Genomic DNA, 17,416 nt, shown 5'->3' with positions numbered 1-17,416 from the left:
GATGACCAAGATGGTATTCAAGGTATTATCCAAAGAATGGTCATAGAGACACTAGGTTGATCAAGATCTCAGACAAAGAGTAAATCAAGATGATCAACACACAAAGCGTATAAGATGTACCGAGAGGGATCAAGTGATCCCATGGTATGGTAAGCATTGTCCATTTCGTGTTTGTGTACTAACCCATGGTCTTTGTGATAGTCCTATGTGGGGTTAGGTGTGCTTCCATGGGCTTGCGTCAAAAGGAAGATCTCATACAACCCATGAAGGATGACGTCAAGTGGTGATCGTCATCAAGATTGTGGTGTGCAAGTTCAAGTGGATCAGCACGAATATATCATTGAAACTATTGTTAATGATCATGTGTTGATAAGGACAAGCTCATGTGCTAACAAGGACAAGATCAAGATAAGCATTCCTGAGCACTACATGCTTGATTCTTGTGGATGTTCACATGGTGGACAAATGAAGATGAATACATAAGCTAGGATTTCCACATTGTGTATGGGAGAGCTGCTTGAAGACTTCATCATGTCTTGCTTTCAACTTGAGCCAAGAAGGAACAACAACATCAAGCTCAAGTGAAAGGGCTAACTCAAAGGTATCAGCTCCTTTTGACATTAGTGGTGCGGAGTGATGATCAGCAAATAAAAGTATACACTCAAGTATGGATCATCGGTACCCCTTTTATAATTCTTGAGTCTTTAGGGATCCCGCACTATTAAGAGGGGATCACAGGTTTTGTGATGTACTTGCTCAAACTAGATATCCACTGTTCTGCTCTTACCACATCTCCACTGCTCTGTTGTTATCAGAGAAACTTGAGCCATATAACTCGGACTTCCGGCTCCCTCCGGACGTCCGAGGGCCGGACATCCGACCAGCTTCGGAAATCCGGAGTTCTGCACCAGAGAAACTTGAGCCATATAACTCGGACTTCCGGCTCCCTCCGGACGTCAGAGGGTCGGACGTCCGACCAGCTTCGAAATCCGGAGCTTTGCACCAGAGAAACTTGAGCCATATAACTCGGACTTCTGGCTCCCTCCGGACGTCCGAGGGCCGGACGTCCGTCCCCTTTTGGAAATCCGGAATCTTGCACGAGAGAAGTTTGAGTCGAATAACTCGGACTTCTGGCCTTCTCCGGACATCCGATCCCTGTTAAACTCCACAGTGGTTCCAGATATATTTACAGCCCTCGGACGTCCGAACCCTGTCGGACGTCCGACCCCTTGTGTACGCCCGGGCATCCGTGAACTGCCGGATGTCCGACCCCTGTGTGACTTAAAAGTGTCCCCAACGGCTGTTTTTCTCTCCCCACTATAAATACCCCCCCTCCCACTTCGTGAGAGGGTGCCTCAACACAACCTTATCCTCATAAGGACACATTTCTACCTCACACACATTTGCTCACACCAAATCTTAGATCCCAAGAGCATTTGTGAGCCCCTTTGAGAGTTGTTCCAATCAAAAGATAGATCGTCTCCCTCTCCTTCTCTCAACCCAAGCTATTTGAGATTTGAGCAAGTTTTGAGCATTCCTCGTGATCTTGTTACTCTTGGAGGTTGGAGACTCCTAGGCGGTAGGAGTTCTTCGGAGAGGAATCAAACCGTGTGATTACCCCCCGGAAAAGTTTGTGAGGGTTTGGAAGCCACCTCAAAGGCTTACCACTAGTGATTGAGAAACGCCTTCGTGGTGTTATCTCAAACGGAGAATAGGGTGAGCCTTCGTGGCGTTGGTGTGCCTTCGTGGTAATATCCACCTCTCTAACGCTGACTAGCTTCCCTCCAAGGAAGTGAACATCGGGATACATCTTCGTCTCAGTGACCTTGGTTATCCTTAACCCTAACTCCTTACTTGTGGTTTACTTGTGTTACTTGAGCATACATACATTGCATATTGTTTGTGCTCATTATATTGTGTTGGCTATTTCTTGTACAAGATTAATCATTCAAGCATACCTTCTATATCCACACGTTCACACTTGCAGCTTTTGATATATCGTGTGCTATAGTGTGATCTAGTATCTTGTGTCGTTCACCTACTTGTCGTGTGATATAGATCAAGTAAGTTTGTGTAACTTACTTGTGCTTGTTAGTAAGTGTATTGTGTCCATCTTGGTAGATCGTGTTGTTGATACACGTTGCAGTGCCTAGTGCATTTAGGATTTGTGCTTGACAAGTATCCTCTTAGTTTATTTCCGCATTAGGTTTAAGCCAAATCCGAAGAAGTTTTTAAATAGCCTATTCACCCCCCCTCTAGGCATAATATTTCTGGAAAATATGAAAAATACCTGCGCAAAGATCCACCGGAGGGGATGGGCCAGTGGGCCACAAGCCCTGTAGTCGTCGCCCCCCTGGTGGCGGCTACCAAGCTTGTGGGGGCCCACGTGGCTCTGCCGCCCCCAATTCCAGCGCTATTTATTCCCTTTCGTCCCAGGAAAAATCAAGAGAGAAGATTTCATCGCGTTTGCGATACGGAGGCGCCGCCGCATCCTGTTCTTCATCTGGAGGGCAGATCTGGAATCCGTTTTGGGCTCCGGAGAGGGGAAATCGTTGCCATCGTCATCATCAACCTTCTTCCCTCTCCAATTCCATGAAGCTCTTCATCGTTCGTGAGTAATCTATTTGTAGGCTCGTTGGGCGGTGATGAGTAGGATGAGATCTATCATGTAATCGAGTTAGTTTTGACGGGGATTGATCCCTAGTATCCACTATGTTGTGAGATTGATGTTGCTACTACTTTGCCATGCTTAATGCTTGTCACTAGGGCCCGAGTGCCATGATTTCAGATCTGAAATTATTATGTTGTCACCAATATATGTGTGTTTTAGATTCGATCTTGCAAGTTCTAGTTACCTACTATGTGTTATGATCCGGCAACCCCGGAGTGACAATAACCGGAACCACTCCCGGTGATGACCATAGTTTGAGGAGTTCATGTGTTCACCAACTGCTAATGCGTTGTTCCGGTTCTTTATTAAAAGGAGAAACTTAATATCCTACAGTATCCTTTTGGACCCCGCTGCCACGGGAGGGATGGACAATAGATGTCATGCAAGTTCTTTTCCCTAAGCGTGTATGACGACACACGGAATGCATGCCTACATCACATTGACGAACGGGAGCTAGCCACATATCTCTCCGTGTTATAACTGTTGCATGATGAATATCATCCGACAAATCACCGAACCATTACCTACGAGTTTGTCCCACTGCTGATGTTACTTGTTTTGCTCTGCTGCTGTTACTAATGTTGCTGCTGCTGTTACTTGCTTTGCTCTGCTGCTACTTGCTACTGTTGTTACTTTCTACTGTTGCTACTTGCTACTGCTGTCACTACTGCTGTTCCTTGCCACTACTGTTACTCGTTACACTGCTGCTACCTGCTACAATACTTTTTCTCGCGCCGTTGACGGGAAAGAATATTTCCCATCCACGGGCAACTTTTGGCACCATTGATACAACTGTTAGGAATAGTCTGCCGTCAATAGATCATTTCTGGCACCGTTGTTATCATACTACTTTGCTGCTGATACTTTGCTTGCAGATACTAATCTTTCAGGTGTGCTTGAATCTGACACATTCAGCTGCTAATACTTGAGAATATTCTTTCACTTCCCGTCGGGCGAGCCAACAAATTTGGGTTGAATACTCTACCCTCGAAAACTACCGCAAACCCACGCGCTGGTGGGCCATTGCAAGGCAATTGCTAATTGTTGAGCAACCGGGACGAGCTCTTTTCTGGCTCCGTTGCCGTGGAGGCATCAAGTCAGGAATAGTTGCACGTCAGCAACATTCTTCTGGCGCCGTTGCCGAGGACTGCTAGCACGCAGCTGCTGGCTCGCGAGCAGGAGGCGGCGGTTCGGGCCCAGATGGGCTTCCCAGCTCCCGATCTGGGTCCAGGCGGGCTTGGTGGCTTGAGGTGGAAGACACGGATGGCTAGGCCGCTAGGGTTAGGGTTTTGGTGGGCACGGATCCTGAGGCAAGAGGATGGCTGCCTATTTATAGAAAAAGGGCTAGGGTTGGGCTTTTTTGCACTGTTTTTGGACCGTTGGATCGCAATCCGACGGTACCGGAAGTGGAGGGGCTTAGGGGTGGCTTAGGTGGTATGACTGGCTGTGTTAGAGAAGCTAGATGGGGAATAGAAGGAATGTTGGCGGTACGGCACAATATTTTAAACATCAAAAAACGTCCAACGATAAACCGATGATGGTGCCGCTACGGTTGACCGTTCGGGTATCAAACGGACTCCGATTGCAACGAAATTTGGCAGGCGTCCTACCTACACTAGTATAAGACCGCACTCCAAGTTTCAACCCAATCCGACAATATTTTATACACACTTTTAAAAACAAGGTTTTAACGATGCCGCGGGTGCGTGCGTGTGTGGTTGGTCTCGAAACGGTCAACGACAAACACGAAGAGAATTGACAACTAATAACGGATCTAGTTTTGAAATCTGGCGGCAATGCAGTGCCATGCAATGCAAATGATGTGCATGATGCGATGATGAATGCGACAACCAGACGAATCACACGACGAGAACGAAATAAAAGGGGAATCTTCTAGAGCGTCGGTCTTGGGCTGTCACATCTTATTCATGCGATCACAAAAATCATTGCGAAAGTGATCTCCCTAAGGCTTAGCCCCACATGAGTGACATTGTCTCCAATGCCCAAAGCGCCTTCATAAAAACAAGAAGCATACACGACAACTTCTTGTATGTTCGCAATCTTGTTAGACGCCTCCACAAGGGAAATATCCCGTCCCTCCTGTTATAGCATATATCTTCATATGTGATTTTGGTAATTGATGACAATCCCTATGGAATAATGGTTGCCTTAATTGATATTCGAACAATTTGTCCATGTGCACTTCTTGAAGTCCATCTGTTGGTTTCAAGGAGTTTATATGATGACCAAGGTGGTATTCAAGGTATTATCCAAAGAATGGTCATAAAGACACAAGGTTGATCGAAACTAAGTCAAAAAGTAAATCAAGATGATCAACACACAAAGCATACAAGATGTACTGAGAGGAATCAAGTGATCCCATGGTATGGTAAGCATTGTCCATTACGCTTTGTGTACTAATGCATGATCTTTGTGAGAGTTTTGTGTGGGGTTAGGTGTGTTTCCATGGGCTCGCGTCAAGAGGAAGATCTCATACATCTCTTGTAGGATGACGTCAAGTGGTGACCGTCATCAAGATTGCGGTGTGCAAGTTCAAGTGGAACATCACGAAGATATCATGCTTGAAGCTTGCCATCCACTGTGGTGGCAATGAACTTGCGAAGATGTGCTGAAGAATGACTCACCCATAGTGGAGTATGGGGGGTACAAGTCTTCATCGAGCCAACACAATCAAGAAAGATGGTCCATCTTGAGGAGGACAACATAGTCATCATCTAGCTCAAGTGGACGATGCGCAAGGTATAGATTTGTCCTTGATAAGTTTTCTATTTTAGGATAGATTGTCATACTCTCAAGGGGGGCTCTCAAGTGAGTAGCTTGATCGTATCGTTCGTTGAGAGCTCAAACCATTTGCATCCTTGCATCATCTTTCTTGGTTCTTGTTTGGTGTTTCTCTTTGTGAGTATTAGAGCTTATGGTCATCTTTATGACAAGCTCGAGTTCATCAAAAGTGAAGTTCATGTGCATCTTTTATGATGTTTTCGATGTTGGAGCTTTTTTCGGTTCTTCATTCATAGAGGTTTCACATATTTATATCATTGGTATTTTCCACTACCTCTTCTTGCTATAACCATTCGTTTTGGATTGTACTTGTCGTCTGGTCGTCTGCTATCCAACAAGCTTGAGTTTGCTCAATTCGGAGCTCGTATGGGAAAGTTATGGTTGTTTTTGTCTTGTTTGTGTTTTCATTGAGAGGTTGTATCACCCCTAACAGAGGTTGTACCGGTACCGTGTTTGGAGGAAAATCATTCTTTTCTTCAAAACATAATAAAAGGAAAATCATAATGTTGGTCAACCCGCAAAAAATTGCGAAGGAAATATCTCATTAAGCACTATCCATTTGCATAGCCGGAAGACCTTTTTAGTTTTGAACCTGACGTAATTTTTACTGTTAATATAGTCATTTTTTTTCTCCAGAAAGTCCCAATCCATTCGATCATAAGCCTTAGATAAATCAAGCTTGTAAGCACACAAAGCTGAAGAGTTGTTTTTGACTGACTGGATATGATGAATACATTCAAAGGCAATAATTGAATTATCAGAGATGAGCCTTCTAGGAATAAAAGCACTTTGGTTCTCGAAAATAAGTTTGGTGAGGAGAGGGCACACTCCTTGAGCTCCTTTGGTTTACACAATCTTAAAGGTGTTGTTAAAATAGACCCACCCTTAACATATAGTACGAGAGCAAACTTTGGTTTACACCACACACAGTAGAGTGGTCTAACATACGAGGGCTACATTACCATCAAAAAGTGCAAACAAAATCTCACATCAAGCACTACTCATTACCCATAGCCAGAACCCAGAAGACCTTTTTAGTTTTCAACTTAACACATTTTTTTACTCTAAAATATAGTTATTCCTTTCGATAAAGTTTTTTTACACCACACACACAATAGAGCGACCTAACATACTAGGGGCACATTGCCATAAAATATTACGAAGGAAATATCTCATTAAGCACTATCCATTACCCATAAGAAGACTTATTTAGTTTTGAACTTGACGCCATTTTTTACTCTTAATATAGTCATTGTTTTTTCTACGATGAATATAGTCATTGTTGTTGATAAACTTTGGAGTGCAGCGTTTCGGTGCCCAGTCTCATGTGCATCCATTTAGTAAACAAATCAAAACAAATACTAAAAAAATCCAAAAAAAATTGGATGATAGATAATTTGGTGCGTGAGGTCCGTTCTAAATTTTGTATCATTTGAACATATGAGCAGATGTCGGTACAAAAGACAAATTAGATCAAAACAGTACACGTACAATAAAACTTTTTAAAAGTTTCTGAATTTGTCTTTTTTAGCGAGAGCTGCCCAGCTGTTCAAATTGTACAAAAATTGAAGCGAATCTCACGCATCAAATTATCTATCACCACAAAAAAAGGATTTTTTAATATTTGTTTTTATTTTTTTACTTAGCAGGGATGCATATGAGTCTGGCTCAGAAATGGATTTTTCGTAAACTTTGTTTACACTTCGCAAAATAGAGCAGCCTAACACACAAGGGGCTACATTGCCATCAAAAAATGCAAACACAAAATCACATTTGGCACTATTCATTACCCATAGCGAGAAGACGTGTGTATATGTGGTTTTAGAACCCTTACCACAGTCTCTGCATGTAACTCTTACAATTTGTCCGCGGACTCGTGTACTTTTTGCCTCCAGAGTAGAATCTGTATGTCCTTATGTAGAAGAGAACGCCTGCATGTCAAGTGAGGGACTTCATTCGCCTCTGCACATCATCTCTGCCAGACTACAACAGCAGTAAGAGTTTTTTTTATGGAAGCAGTAAGAGTTTTAAAACCACATAGAGCAGGAAAAAACATTTCTTTTGTTTTCACTAGCAAAAGGACCCGTTCGTTGCAACGGAAGAAAAAAAAACCATACGCTCTTAACTTATAGAAATGAGATATAATCTGAGACTTTGTAGTTACGGCACAAACAGATATGGTGACCTTTAATTTCATCTTCAATCCTGATTTTGTTGACGTGTTCATCCACAATCCGGATTAGTACCGGTATGAAGACGAATAACGAATTACTTATTAAAATTGCACCCTAGATAAATTTTTTTATTAAATGTTTAACATGTAAAATAACATCATATTCAAATTTTACAAATTTATAGATATTTTTTTTCTTAAATGTTTAACATGTAAAATAACGTCATATTCAAATTTTACAAATTTTTCTAATCAAATTCCATATATAACATGTTAAATTTGGAGTTCCGCTTTAAAAAATATGAGTATTTTAAAAAACATTTAATATTTACTACGGGTTTAATGTTAGAAACATCAGGGGGACTTTTATAAAATAGAAAGACGTACTAAGAATACCTATTTCTTTTATTAGTAGGTATAGATAATAGATACTCCCTTCGTTTCTGAATATAAGACCTTCTAATTTTTTTTACTATAGACTAGATAGAGTAAAATGAATGAATCTACGTTCTGAAATATGACTACATACATTTATATGTAGTTCATAATGAAATCTTTAAAAGGTCTTATATTTAAGAAGGGAGGGAGTAGACGAGACCCGGGCATGCAGAGAAACGTACGAACATCACTAACTTCAAGGTAATATAAGCTGAAAACAAAAAAGAACTATCAAAAATTATAGGTGGTTACTAGAGATACATCTCATACAGTCATGGCTAGAAGCCTAGAATACAAGGATCTTCTGCCCGGGAGCAACGAGAATCCCCGTATGCCCATTCCCCCTCCCCAAAATGGGGCTGTACCACTACCTCCTTTCTGGCTCCAAATCAGCATGTACACTGGTTGACGGTGTTGTCCAACAGAAATATTGACAGGGTTTCCACAGAATGTGGTAGTAGATGTTTCATCTCAATATACTTCACTGGCTGCGCTGCCAACATTCGATTTATATATATGGCCCATCCTTGATTTTGCTTATCACTCCGATTCCTCACCAGCAGCACTTAAAATGCTAGCTAGGTCTTGGACAATCTCAGACATTGGCGGCCTGAATTCTGCTTCGGGCTGCATAAGAAATTTTGGGTCAGCCACATGCTCATCAAATCCATCTCATTATACCGCTGTCCTACGAAAACGAGCTAAATAAAACAGGAATACCATAGTGAACAAGTTTATAGGACACCAAGAAAATAATGGCTTTACCCCAAGTATTCATATTGGAAAGAAAAAATCCCCTCCCTTATTTAATCGATGAGGCAAATCTTTTGCCTCTCTCTCTATATATATATTGGAAAGAAAAATTTGAGCAACAAAAACCTGAATGATGTGCTAGTTAACAGAGCAGCACATATTGTGTCATGTCTTGTGCTTCGAAAGTAGAGCTTAGCTAAGAAGGAATGGAAGCATTGAATTACCGGAATACAACGACTGATGATGTCAACAAAACGGGACAACGCTTTCTCAGAACACTCTCCACGAATAAAAGGGTCAACGATCTTTGTTAGTGATTCGATGTCATGGAACTGAGCCTGGGCCCATCTAACAAGATGTTGTTCATGACGCGGACGAGAACTGCACATTTTAACAAAATAACAAGTAAGCGCATGAGAACGCCACATTTTTGTGGAGGTGCATGATCTAAAAACATTTTAAAAAGGATCCTGATTAAGCACTGGAAATTACATTGCATCACTGACCTGTCATATGGTTTACGACCAGTAAGAAGTTCTAGCATCACCACACCGAAACTATAAACATCACTTCGATCAGTAAAAGTTCCAGATTCCTGGATTTCAGGTGCCTCATAATTTAGTAGTGCCCGCATGCGACCAGACAACTGAAATCATAAGGAACACAACTGTGAGTACCCATATATTATAGGTTTCAGATTCATTCGCACATGTCAACAAAATACAGAAGCAAGAATTCCCTAAAAAAAAGTGCAGAAGCAAGAATAACTGCTAGATAATTAATCCATAAATATAGATCAATTCAAATTTCTATTTCTTTTCCAATGGCCTTTCATGCCATAAATAGCTAAAATGTAGAGAAAACTAGCTAGTTGTAAGGAAATTGTTGGACTAGACCTAATAGCTGTCAATGTCATGGGCTCACAGTTTTGCTAGCTCTATATTTGCTAGCTCTATATGGATATTGAGTTATTTATATGCGAGCATGTTCATGCTCGATGAAGCTGGAAATCGACTGAACAACTGCGGGGCAAGGCTTGTTTCTGAAGGTCACTGGAAAACCAAATGATACTTCATGAAGACTAGTGAATGTTCAGCAAATCATGTTTGCTGCCTTTTAGTCTAATTGTTTTTGGTCAGTACTTCAGATACTTTGTTAGGATTTCAACCAGTCAACAGCTGGGTGTGTAGAGACTCAGAATTTGTACTGTACTGTTGAGACAAATCTTGTTTACAAGTTTCATTCTAGTAATGAAACTGGAGGTGCCATGCTTTTCTACATAAAAGAAGTTGGTATCCTCCACGAATTCATTGTCGGAAGGACCAGGCCTAAAGGATTAAGATCTTGAGAAAACATACAGTTCCAAATTGTAAGTAAACATGATCAAATTAATTTTTTAATCAACTTTGCAGATCTTTTGGTTACAGAAAAGGCTAAAACACCCTAAGCAGAAGGTTTACAACTAACACTAGAGGTTACCTGTGTAACAGAACTTGACAACGTCAATACAGACAGTCCACATTCAGCAACACGTACTGAGAATCTATTATCAAGAAGCACATTTGATGGTTCAAAATTCTGATGCACTACTGGAGGCTCACAGGTGTCATGGAGATACCTGCAAGAAGAGCATAAATTTTAAATATGAAGGCAGTCCCTTAACAAACTAAATTAATTATTCATGAAAAAATATTTTGCAGTAGAATGCAGCTTACTCTAAGGCTTTTGCTGAACCAAGAGCAACCTGGAGACGGGCGATCCAAGATAGTGCACTATCTAAGTCCTCTCTTTCATGTAACACATCATGTAGTGTTCTTCTACTGAAGTGGTTATAAACAAGTAACCGCTGCCCATATTCTGCACAGTATCCAACAAGCTCAAGGATGCTAGGGTGTCTAATATCTGATATACACGCAACCAGCTCTAGAAAGTCATCTACTGGTATTCTTCCATTGGCATTGTCTATCTTCATAACTTCCAATAACTGCATAGGATAAAAGAAGATGAGGACAGCATTTCAATAAGCATAAATCCCCTTGAGTAAATGAAGCAATACATTGTACATACTTTGCCTTCAGGAAGTTCTGCCAGATATACTTTTCCCAACCTACTCTCTCTTATTAAATTTTCCTCTCCGAAACTATTTGTATATTGCTGAAGTGTTGCAACAGAAAAGGATGTTGCAGATGTCGAGGGACCTGCCCTTGGTGGGGTGCTAGCTCTTTTTTCTGGCCTAAAAATAGGATTAACAATCACTTTTTCAACAGGAGGAGGTGGTGGCGGGGACACTGGTGGCGGCGGCGGTGGTGGCGGGGACACTGGTGGAGGCGGCGGCGGTGGAGGTGGTGGTGGGGACACTGGTGGCAGCGGCGGTGGTGGTGGAGGTGGCGGAGGTTCCACAGCAAAAATATCCGACTCTGTTCGCTCCAAGTTAATTACACGCTCTTCTCTCTTTTCAGGAGGCTTCTCAAGAGCAGCTGCCAGCAGTTGATAAATTACATTATACATTTGGACTTAAACAGGTCAACAATATTACAGCATGAATTAGTTGGTCAGATTTACAAGTATCTGTACCTGGTATGGCCAAATTTATTTCACGAACATGCTTCCCGTCAGGAACCCCAGCTGAGCCTGTTAATGAAACATCATGTACCACAATATAAATAACACAGTAGAACAGATATATTATACAATAGAAAGGTAAGTAAAGTAGACCTTTTTTAACGTCGTTCCTTGACTGTGCTGAAGCCTGCTTGACTTTAGGCTCTTCAACTCTTTGGTGCACCCTTCCCACCTGACTTGTTGTATAATCATGTCTCGACTGTCTCTCTTGGTACTTGGACAGGCAAAAGATTACCAGCAGCACAACAACTATGAACAGCACAATAGCAAGAAAAACGTATCCAACGGTCTTGAGAGTTGAAGACTTGTGTTTCCCGGAGGATGATCTGCTGTCTCGAGCTGTGGATCCACCAGAAGAGCTTGAGGATGTATTAGACAATGAAGGAGTTCCTGAAGGGGATGAAGGGGATGATGGTGTTTGTGTTGGTGTAGGGCCTGTCGGTGTTAAAGACGGTGACGCAGAAGGAGCAATGCTGGTATTAAATGGGTTCCCATCCTTTCTGTAGGAAAAAGAATTAGTCGCTTGATAAGCTGTATAAGTATCGAGTACAGGAAATATTCTTTATATAGATACAAGCACAATGTGCCATTGTAGAAGACACCAATAAACCTGAAATAGGGAAAATGTTTCTTACTTCAAATTTGGTATGTTGAGCAACTTTGGAGGAATCGGTCCAGAAAATAAATTGTTCTCTATATTTCTGTTAAAATGGAAATAAATTATCATAACGAAGCACATATATTTGTATTCATTACAAAAGTCAAAGCTAAGATCTGGATTGGAAACTGGATCGAAGTAGTTTGACTGACATCAATATTCTTTATTAATCACAAAAATCATCTGCATTGCAGTGCACATGCATCACATGAAAGATGGTACTGGCTGGTTATTGTTTTGTAGAACTGTTTGTAGGAAATAAACAAAACACTGAGATGCCACTGTCCTGATAAACAACTGGAGCACAGAGCAGAACTGGCAGTACAGTACATAAAGGGCTCAAATAAGAGATGCAAAATTACTTATCTAGTGAGTTGTTCCTTCTAACCAGTAAAAATGTTGCTACATACATTTTTTGTAACTGATTACACATTGTACTTACAGAGCCAAGTGCGTAACTGACATATACATTGTTTAAGGATGTGGAATTGGACAGCCTTGACTGAGGAAATTCGAGGTTGACTATGCTAAATAAGGCAGAAACTGTGTGCCATACTTGTACGCAACTCCAGAATTATATCAAATTGCAGTCAAATTCGATATCTATACAATGACTAAACGAAAGTTTCTGTTTAGCAATCAAATTCTTATAAAATCAACAATTAACTGATCAAATAATTGGCAATGTTCTGTTTTATATTTTTTGTTGTGCTAATATAAGTGAATCAGCAAAGAGAATGTGGATATACAAATCACCGAGGGGCAGACTCTGCAACACATCAAGGGTCCCAGATAGTTGATTATCTTGCATGCGCCTGTGAAATAGCATGTTATTAGAAAATCTAAAAGAAAGTAGCCAAAAAGGAAAAATGCAAGAAAGAAGTTGTAGGCTAGACATACAGGGTAACTAGAGATGACAGGTTTCCCAACGAAGTTGGTAATGGACCACTGAAGTTGTTGGAAGAAATATCCCTGTGAATTGTGATGAAAGCTCAAATGTAATCAGCAAGCTGGATGAAGATTAAGGGCGAGTACCAAAAAAGAGAGAAATATGCTAGTCCTACAGGTTTATAAGTCCAACAAGGGAACCAAAAGCATCTGGTAGTTGTCCATCGAGATGGTTATCATTGAGTGACCTGAGAAAAGAAGGAATGACAGATCTTGAGTGAGACAGCTTGCAGAGGAAAGTAATATGTGGCTCTTTTGCTTTCAGGGAAAATGATAAATTACATGGCTGTTAAACTGTTAAGTTTTGATAGCGACATCGGGATGCTTCCAGTGAGTTGGTTGTCCGAGAGAAAACTGCGCAGTATGTAATCAGAAACACTTAAAAGGAACTGCACGATTTATTTATTTTTTGAACAAGGAGCTGCACAATGTAAGAACAGAACTTACAGATTCCGCAGTGTAACAGGAAGATCATCTGGTATAGTTCCGGTGATTTTGTTGTTGCTAAGATTTCTACAACAAAGGAGAGTAAATACTCAGAAAGCTCAATCAGGATAAGAGGACAACGTAACTTCTGCCTATAGTTACATGTACCCCTTGAAGTTCTTAATTCACCCATGGAATATAGTTTTTTTTTTCTCAAACACCCATGGAATGTATGACAGGATAATTAGATGATACAACTATCAAACATGAGTGAGGGAATAAAATTGACGACGAAGGCCCTTACATTGTGGTTATAGCCGTGAAGTTTCCTAGGCTTCCAAGCTGTCCTCCCATCGTTGCAGCAACAAAATTTCTACAGACAATGAGTTGATAAAAGCCCAAAATATAAAAGTTCTACCAGGGAAAGGAATTTAAAGAATAATTGACGTACATCGCATCTATACTTGAGCCAATACAATCAACACCCTGCCACTTCTCACCGCAGGGGTCTCCACCATTTGCAGTCCATCCGGGAAGAGCTGGCGATCCAAGTGCAACATACAATCCATTTATAGCAGAAACTGCATGCAAAAAATGGAAGGGCAAATAAGCCATTAGGAACGAACAAGATGTATCGTAACATCGGTAATGCATAAAAAAATACATCCACATACTGAATAAAATGCAACTGCATTTACAAATACAGTGCCACTTGTGCACAAGGAACAGCCAAATTTAGCCACATTTTACATGACAGCTTTCTATGACTGAGACCTATGTTGGCCTTATTAATCAGAGGGACTGCAAGCGCAAGTTAGATCAAAGCTTGCGTCCTACCACAAGCAACCTAACCAATCTTCCATGACATTATGCTGCATTTTTTGTTTTCGCTGCAACCAAATCCTAACTGAAAGCAGACACGTATCTCCCCCATTGCCATCGGCAATGATGATAGTCTGCAGAACAGGCCACCACATTGCTTCAGTAGCAAAAACATCGCTCTCAGCCTCCACCCTCCACATCGAAAAGAACATTGGAATTGTCTGATGTCACGACATCGTTGCTTCCACGAACAGGCACACAAATCGAATGGGCCCATGACCTCCAGGAGTACGGCACAAGCCCACACCCCTACCCCTCACCAATCTGCCGCACCAAGCTGAATAATCAGCGGAACCAAAACCCAGCACATTTCTCACCACCCACTGGTGCAACGGTAGCGCATGGAAATCAACGCCCCCTCCACCGACAAATCGTACGCCCCTCCCGAACAATCGCTGCACAGCAGCACAGCCCGTTCAAACCGGGCTCGGCGGTACGAAATCCAATTACTAGTAAGCCAGAGTAAGCAAGCAGAGCAGAGCAAAGCCAGCAACCAGGGTCCAGTGGGGAGCTCACCGTCGGCGGCGTCGGTACGAAATCCAATTAGTAAGCCAGAGCAAGCAAGCAGAGCAAAGTCAGCAACCAGGGGGGAAGCTTACCGTCGGCGGCGTCGGTGAGGGCGAGCGCCCGCGGCAGCAATGCCACCGTCGTGGCGATCAACAGCAGCGGGAGGAGCAGCCGACCCCCCGCCCGCTCGAGGCACCCGCCTCCCGTCCGCATCCCTCCCTCCGGCCTCGGGTTAGCGGACCATCAGCAGACGCGCGCGCGCGCGGGAGCAGCACGGCGCGGCGGGAGCAACCGCGGCGGGCAGCGATCGCGGAAACCGAGGCTCGCGCAGATCTAGAGAGAGAGGGAGGGAGGGAGGGAGAACTGGCAGTGGTGACTTGGGGTTTTGCTTTTCTGGTTCGCCCCCGTCTGGTTTTGTTGGCTTCTAGAATCTAGCAGCTGTAAGGGGGAGGAGAGAGAGAGAGAGAGGTAGGTCTCCTCCGGCTGGCTTCTGGGAGTGGCGGCGAAGTGAGAGAAACGGAGTGAGGGAGGGACGACTACGAGTGGCGTGCGGGAGCAACGGGCGTGAAAAAGGCGGAGGGAGGGAGGTAGATAGGGAGCGAGTGGGGAGTGGGTGAGGGGTGATGGGGAAAGGCGACGAGAGGGAAAGAAAAGGGTTTAGGAGGATTTTTGAGGGGGGAAAAGGGGAGGGAATTTGCGTCCTGGGCGTTGATGGGTCAGGGCGTTGATGGGATTTTTATTCTCGCGACGGGAGGCTGGCTGATGATACCCACCGAAGCCGAGCAGGGGAAAGGGAATGGGGCCCTGCTGACACGGAGATCCGTTGGGTCGGGGGCGGAACCTTGGATGGATGCCATCGTCATGTTTTGCGTGCACGTGCTAGCTGTGGGGCGGATTGTCCCGTTTGTCTACCCATTTGTATTCCCAGTATATTATTGTTGGCTTTAGGGAAAAAAATGATCTGGTTCTTCCGTTATTTTACTGCAAAGGTAAAAAAGAAAAGTAGGGAAATGTTATCTGCCGAACGTTTTGTAGAAGGCGTTTTCCCATCGAGCGCGCCAAACTTCTCATGTCATACCAACTGAAGTTGTCATGGCAATTTTCATAAATTTGAGGACTAGGTTGTAGCCTAGTGGCAAGGGTGGGTAGTGGCTCGTTATGCGGCTAAGGTTCGAATCCCGTTGTGGTCGGATTTCTGATGCTCACCCTGAACGGGATTATTCTATAAAGCTAAATCCTGGATGCTAGTGTTCATGGATCTCATTTTTGACAATTTTCATAAATTTACCATGATTGGTGGCAAAAGCTGCCATGTAGCGGAAGGAATGGCAGAAAAATCTCCATGTTGCACAGAGGAATTGGCATTCATTCGACTGTGATCTAACAGCTTCAAGGACGTCCGTTGGAGCCCTAAAACTCTGATTCTCCATCAGTATTGGGGTCCAAAAACTAAAAACACATAATTACAATGTCACACTTTCAATGATGCGGGATTTTGCGTGCAACAAAATTCATACAACTGCAAGTTGAACATTACAAACAAAGTTTCTTTTTACGAGCGGGAGAAAAAAATCCTATTAATATGTGATGCAAATAACAAATCCTTAGGAAATTGTCTAAATATTTGAATCCACCTAAGTTCTTATACAACCTTTGAAGCTAGAACAAATAAATACCGCTAGCTATTTTTCGCCTATCCACCGTGGGCAAAAATACCCTACTTAATTGCGACAGAAAATAATCAAATCTACGGAATATATGTGATTGCATATAAAATATGACCCAAGCAATACGAAAGAAATGGCTTCAATCTACATTGGGATACTGCAAACTATGGAGGAGTTTCAACCTACCATGGTAGGTTGCTGATTGTGTGCTAATATAGGCACATCAGAGATCAAAGCCTTGGCCGAGGCGTATACATGTGAGGTTATTCAAAATTGGATGGATGGCATCGAGATCAAGTTTGAAATTTTAGTAATAATGATTGCTCCAATAGGCTAATGTTTTCATCGAGTTATATATGAGGAATTATTTCATATGTAATACATGGAGGTTATTGGACGAATATGTGATGAATCTCATCTAGATCAAGATATGCATTGAGATCATTGAGTTAAAAGAGATGAGTATATTATGATCGGGAAAACAAGTGAAAAGAACTTTCAAGGCATAAAGATTGAGTTCAATGAGTGAAGCAAATATGGCAAGGCAAAATTTATGCGAAGAACAAGAAATGGTCATGATGTAGTTCATTGGAGGAACTCATAAGTGGCCATCAACGGGCTTTATGAGTTGAGTCGTGAAGGACCAAGATCTTGACTGGATGAATAGAAGAAAATAGTTCAAGGTAAAGCCATGGTGAGCTCAAGAGTTGATAAATTATCAAGGCAATTGATTGAAACGGTCAATTCAACCTGTCGTTCAAGAGATTGTGATAGAGAATAAGGAAGATCCAGTGATGACCAAGATGATACTCATGGTGAATCAATGATGGGTCACCGATGATCATGCATGGCCTTGCATTGAAGAGACA

General features: G+C 42.3%; 1 protein-coding gene across 2 annotated transcripts; it reads right to left on the bottom strand.

The window, feature by feature from the left end:
• Window positions 1-8,257: 8,257 nt before the first annotated feature.
• LOC123401201 (protein STRUBBELIG-RECEPTOR FAMILY 3-like) lies at window positions 8,258-15,491 on the bottom strand. 2 transcript variants are annotated; one of them, XM_045094937.1, is made up of 17 exons: window positions 14,973-15,491; window positions 13,943-14,072; window positions 13,796-13,864; window positions 13,513-13,578; window positions 13,348-13,419; window positions 13,182-13,253; window positions 13,018-13,089; window positions 12,867-12,932; window positions 12,095-12,160; window positions 11,553-11,959; window positions 11,412-11,468; window positions 10,905-11,314; window positions 10,553-10,821; window positions 10,317-10,455; window positions 9,344-9,483; window positions 9,062-9,218; window positions 8,258-8,711 (listed from the first exon to the last, which is right to left on the bottom strand). In XM_045094937.1, the coding sequence occupies exons 1-17, from the start codon at window positions 15,091-15,093 to the stop codon at window positions 8,625-8,627; spliced, it is 2,400 nt and encodes a 799-aa protein (XP_044950872.1). In that variant the 5' UTR covers window positions 15,094-15,491; the 3' UTR covers window positions 8,258-8,624. The 2 variants fall into 2 exon arrangements, with proteins under 2 accessions (XP_044950872.1, XP_044950873.1); XM_045094938.1 differs by lacking the exon at window positions 12,095-12,160.
• Between the last annotated feature and the right edge of the window lie 1,925 nt (window positions 15,492-17,416).

Source organism: Hordeum vulgare, chromosome 6H (genome assembly GCF_904849725.1).
Source record: "Hordeum vulgare subsp. vulgare chromosome 6H, MorexV3_pseudomolecules_assembly, whole genome shotgun sequence".
NCBI classification, from domain to species: Eukaryota; Viridiplantae; Streptophyta; class Magnoliopsida; order Poales; family Poaceae; genus Hordeum; species Hordeum vulgare.
The sequence above is the reverse complement of the archived record's forward strand: the minus strand, read 5'-3'. Positions and strand labels throughout refer to the sequence as shown.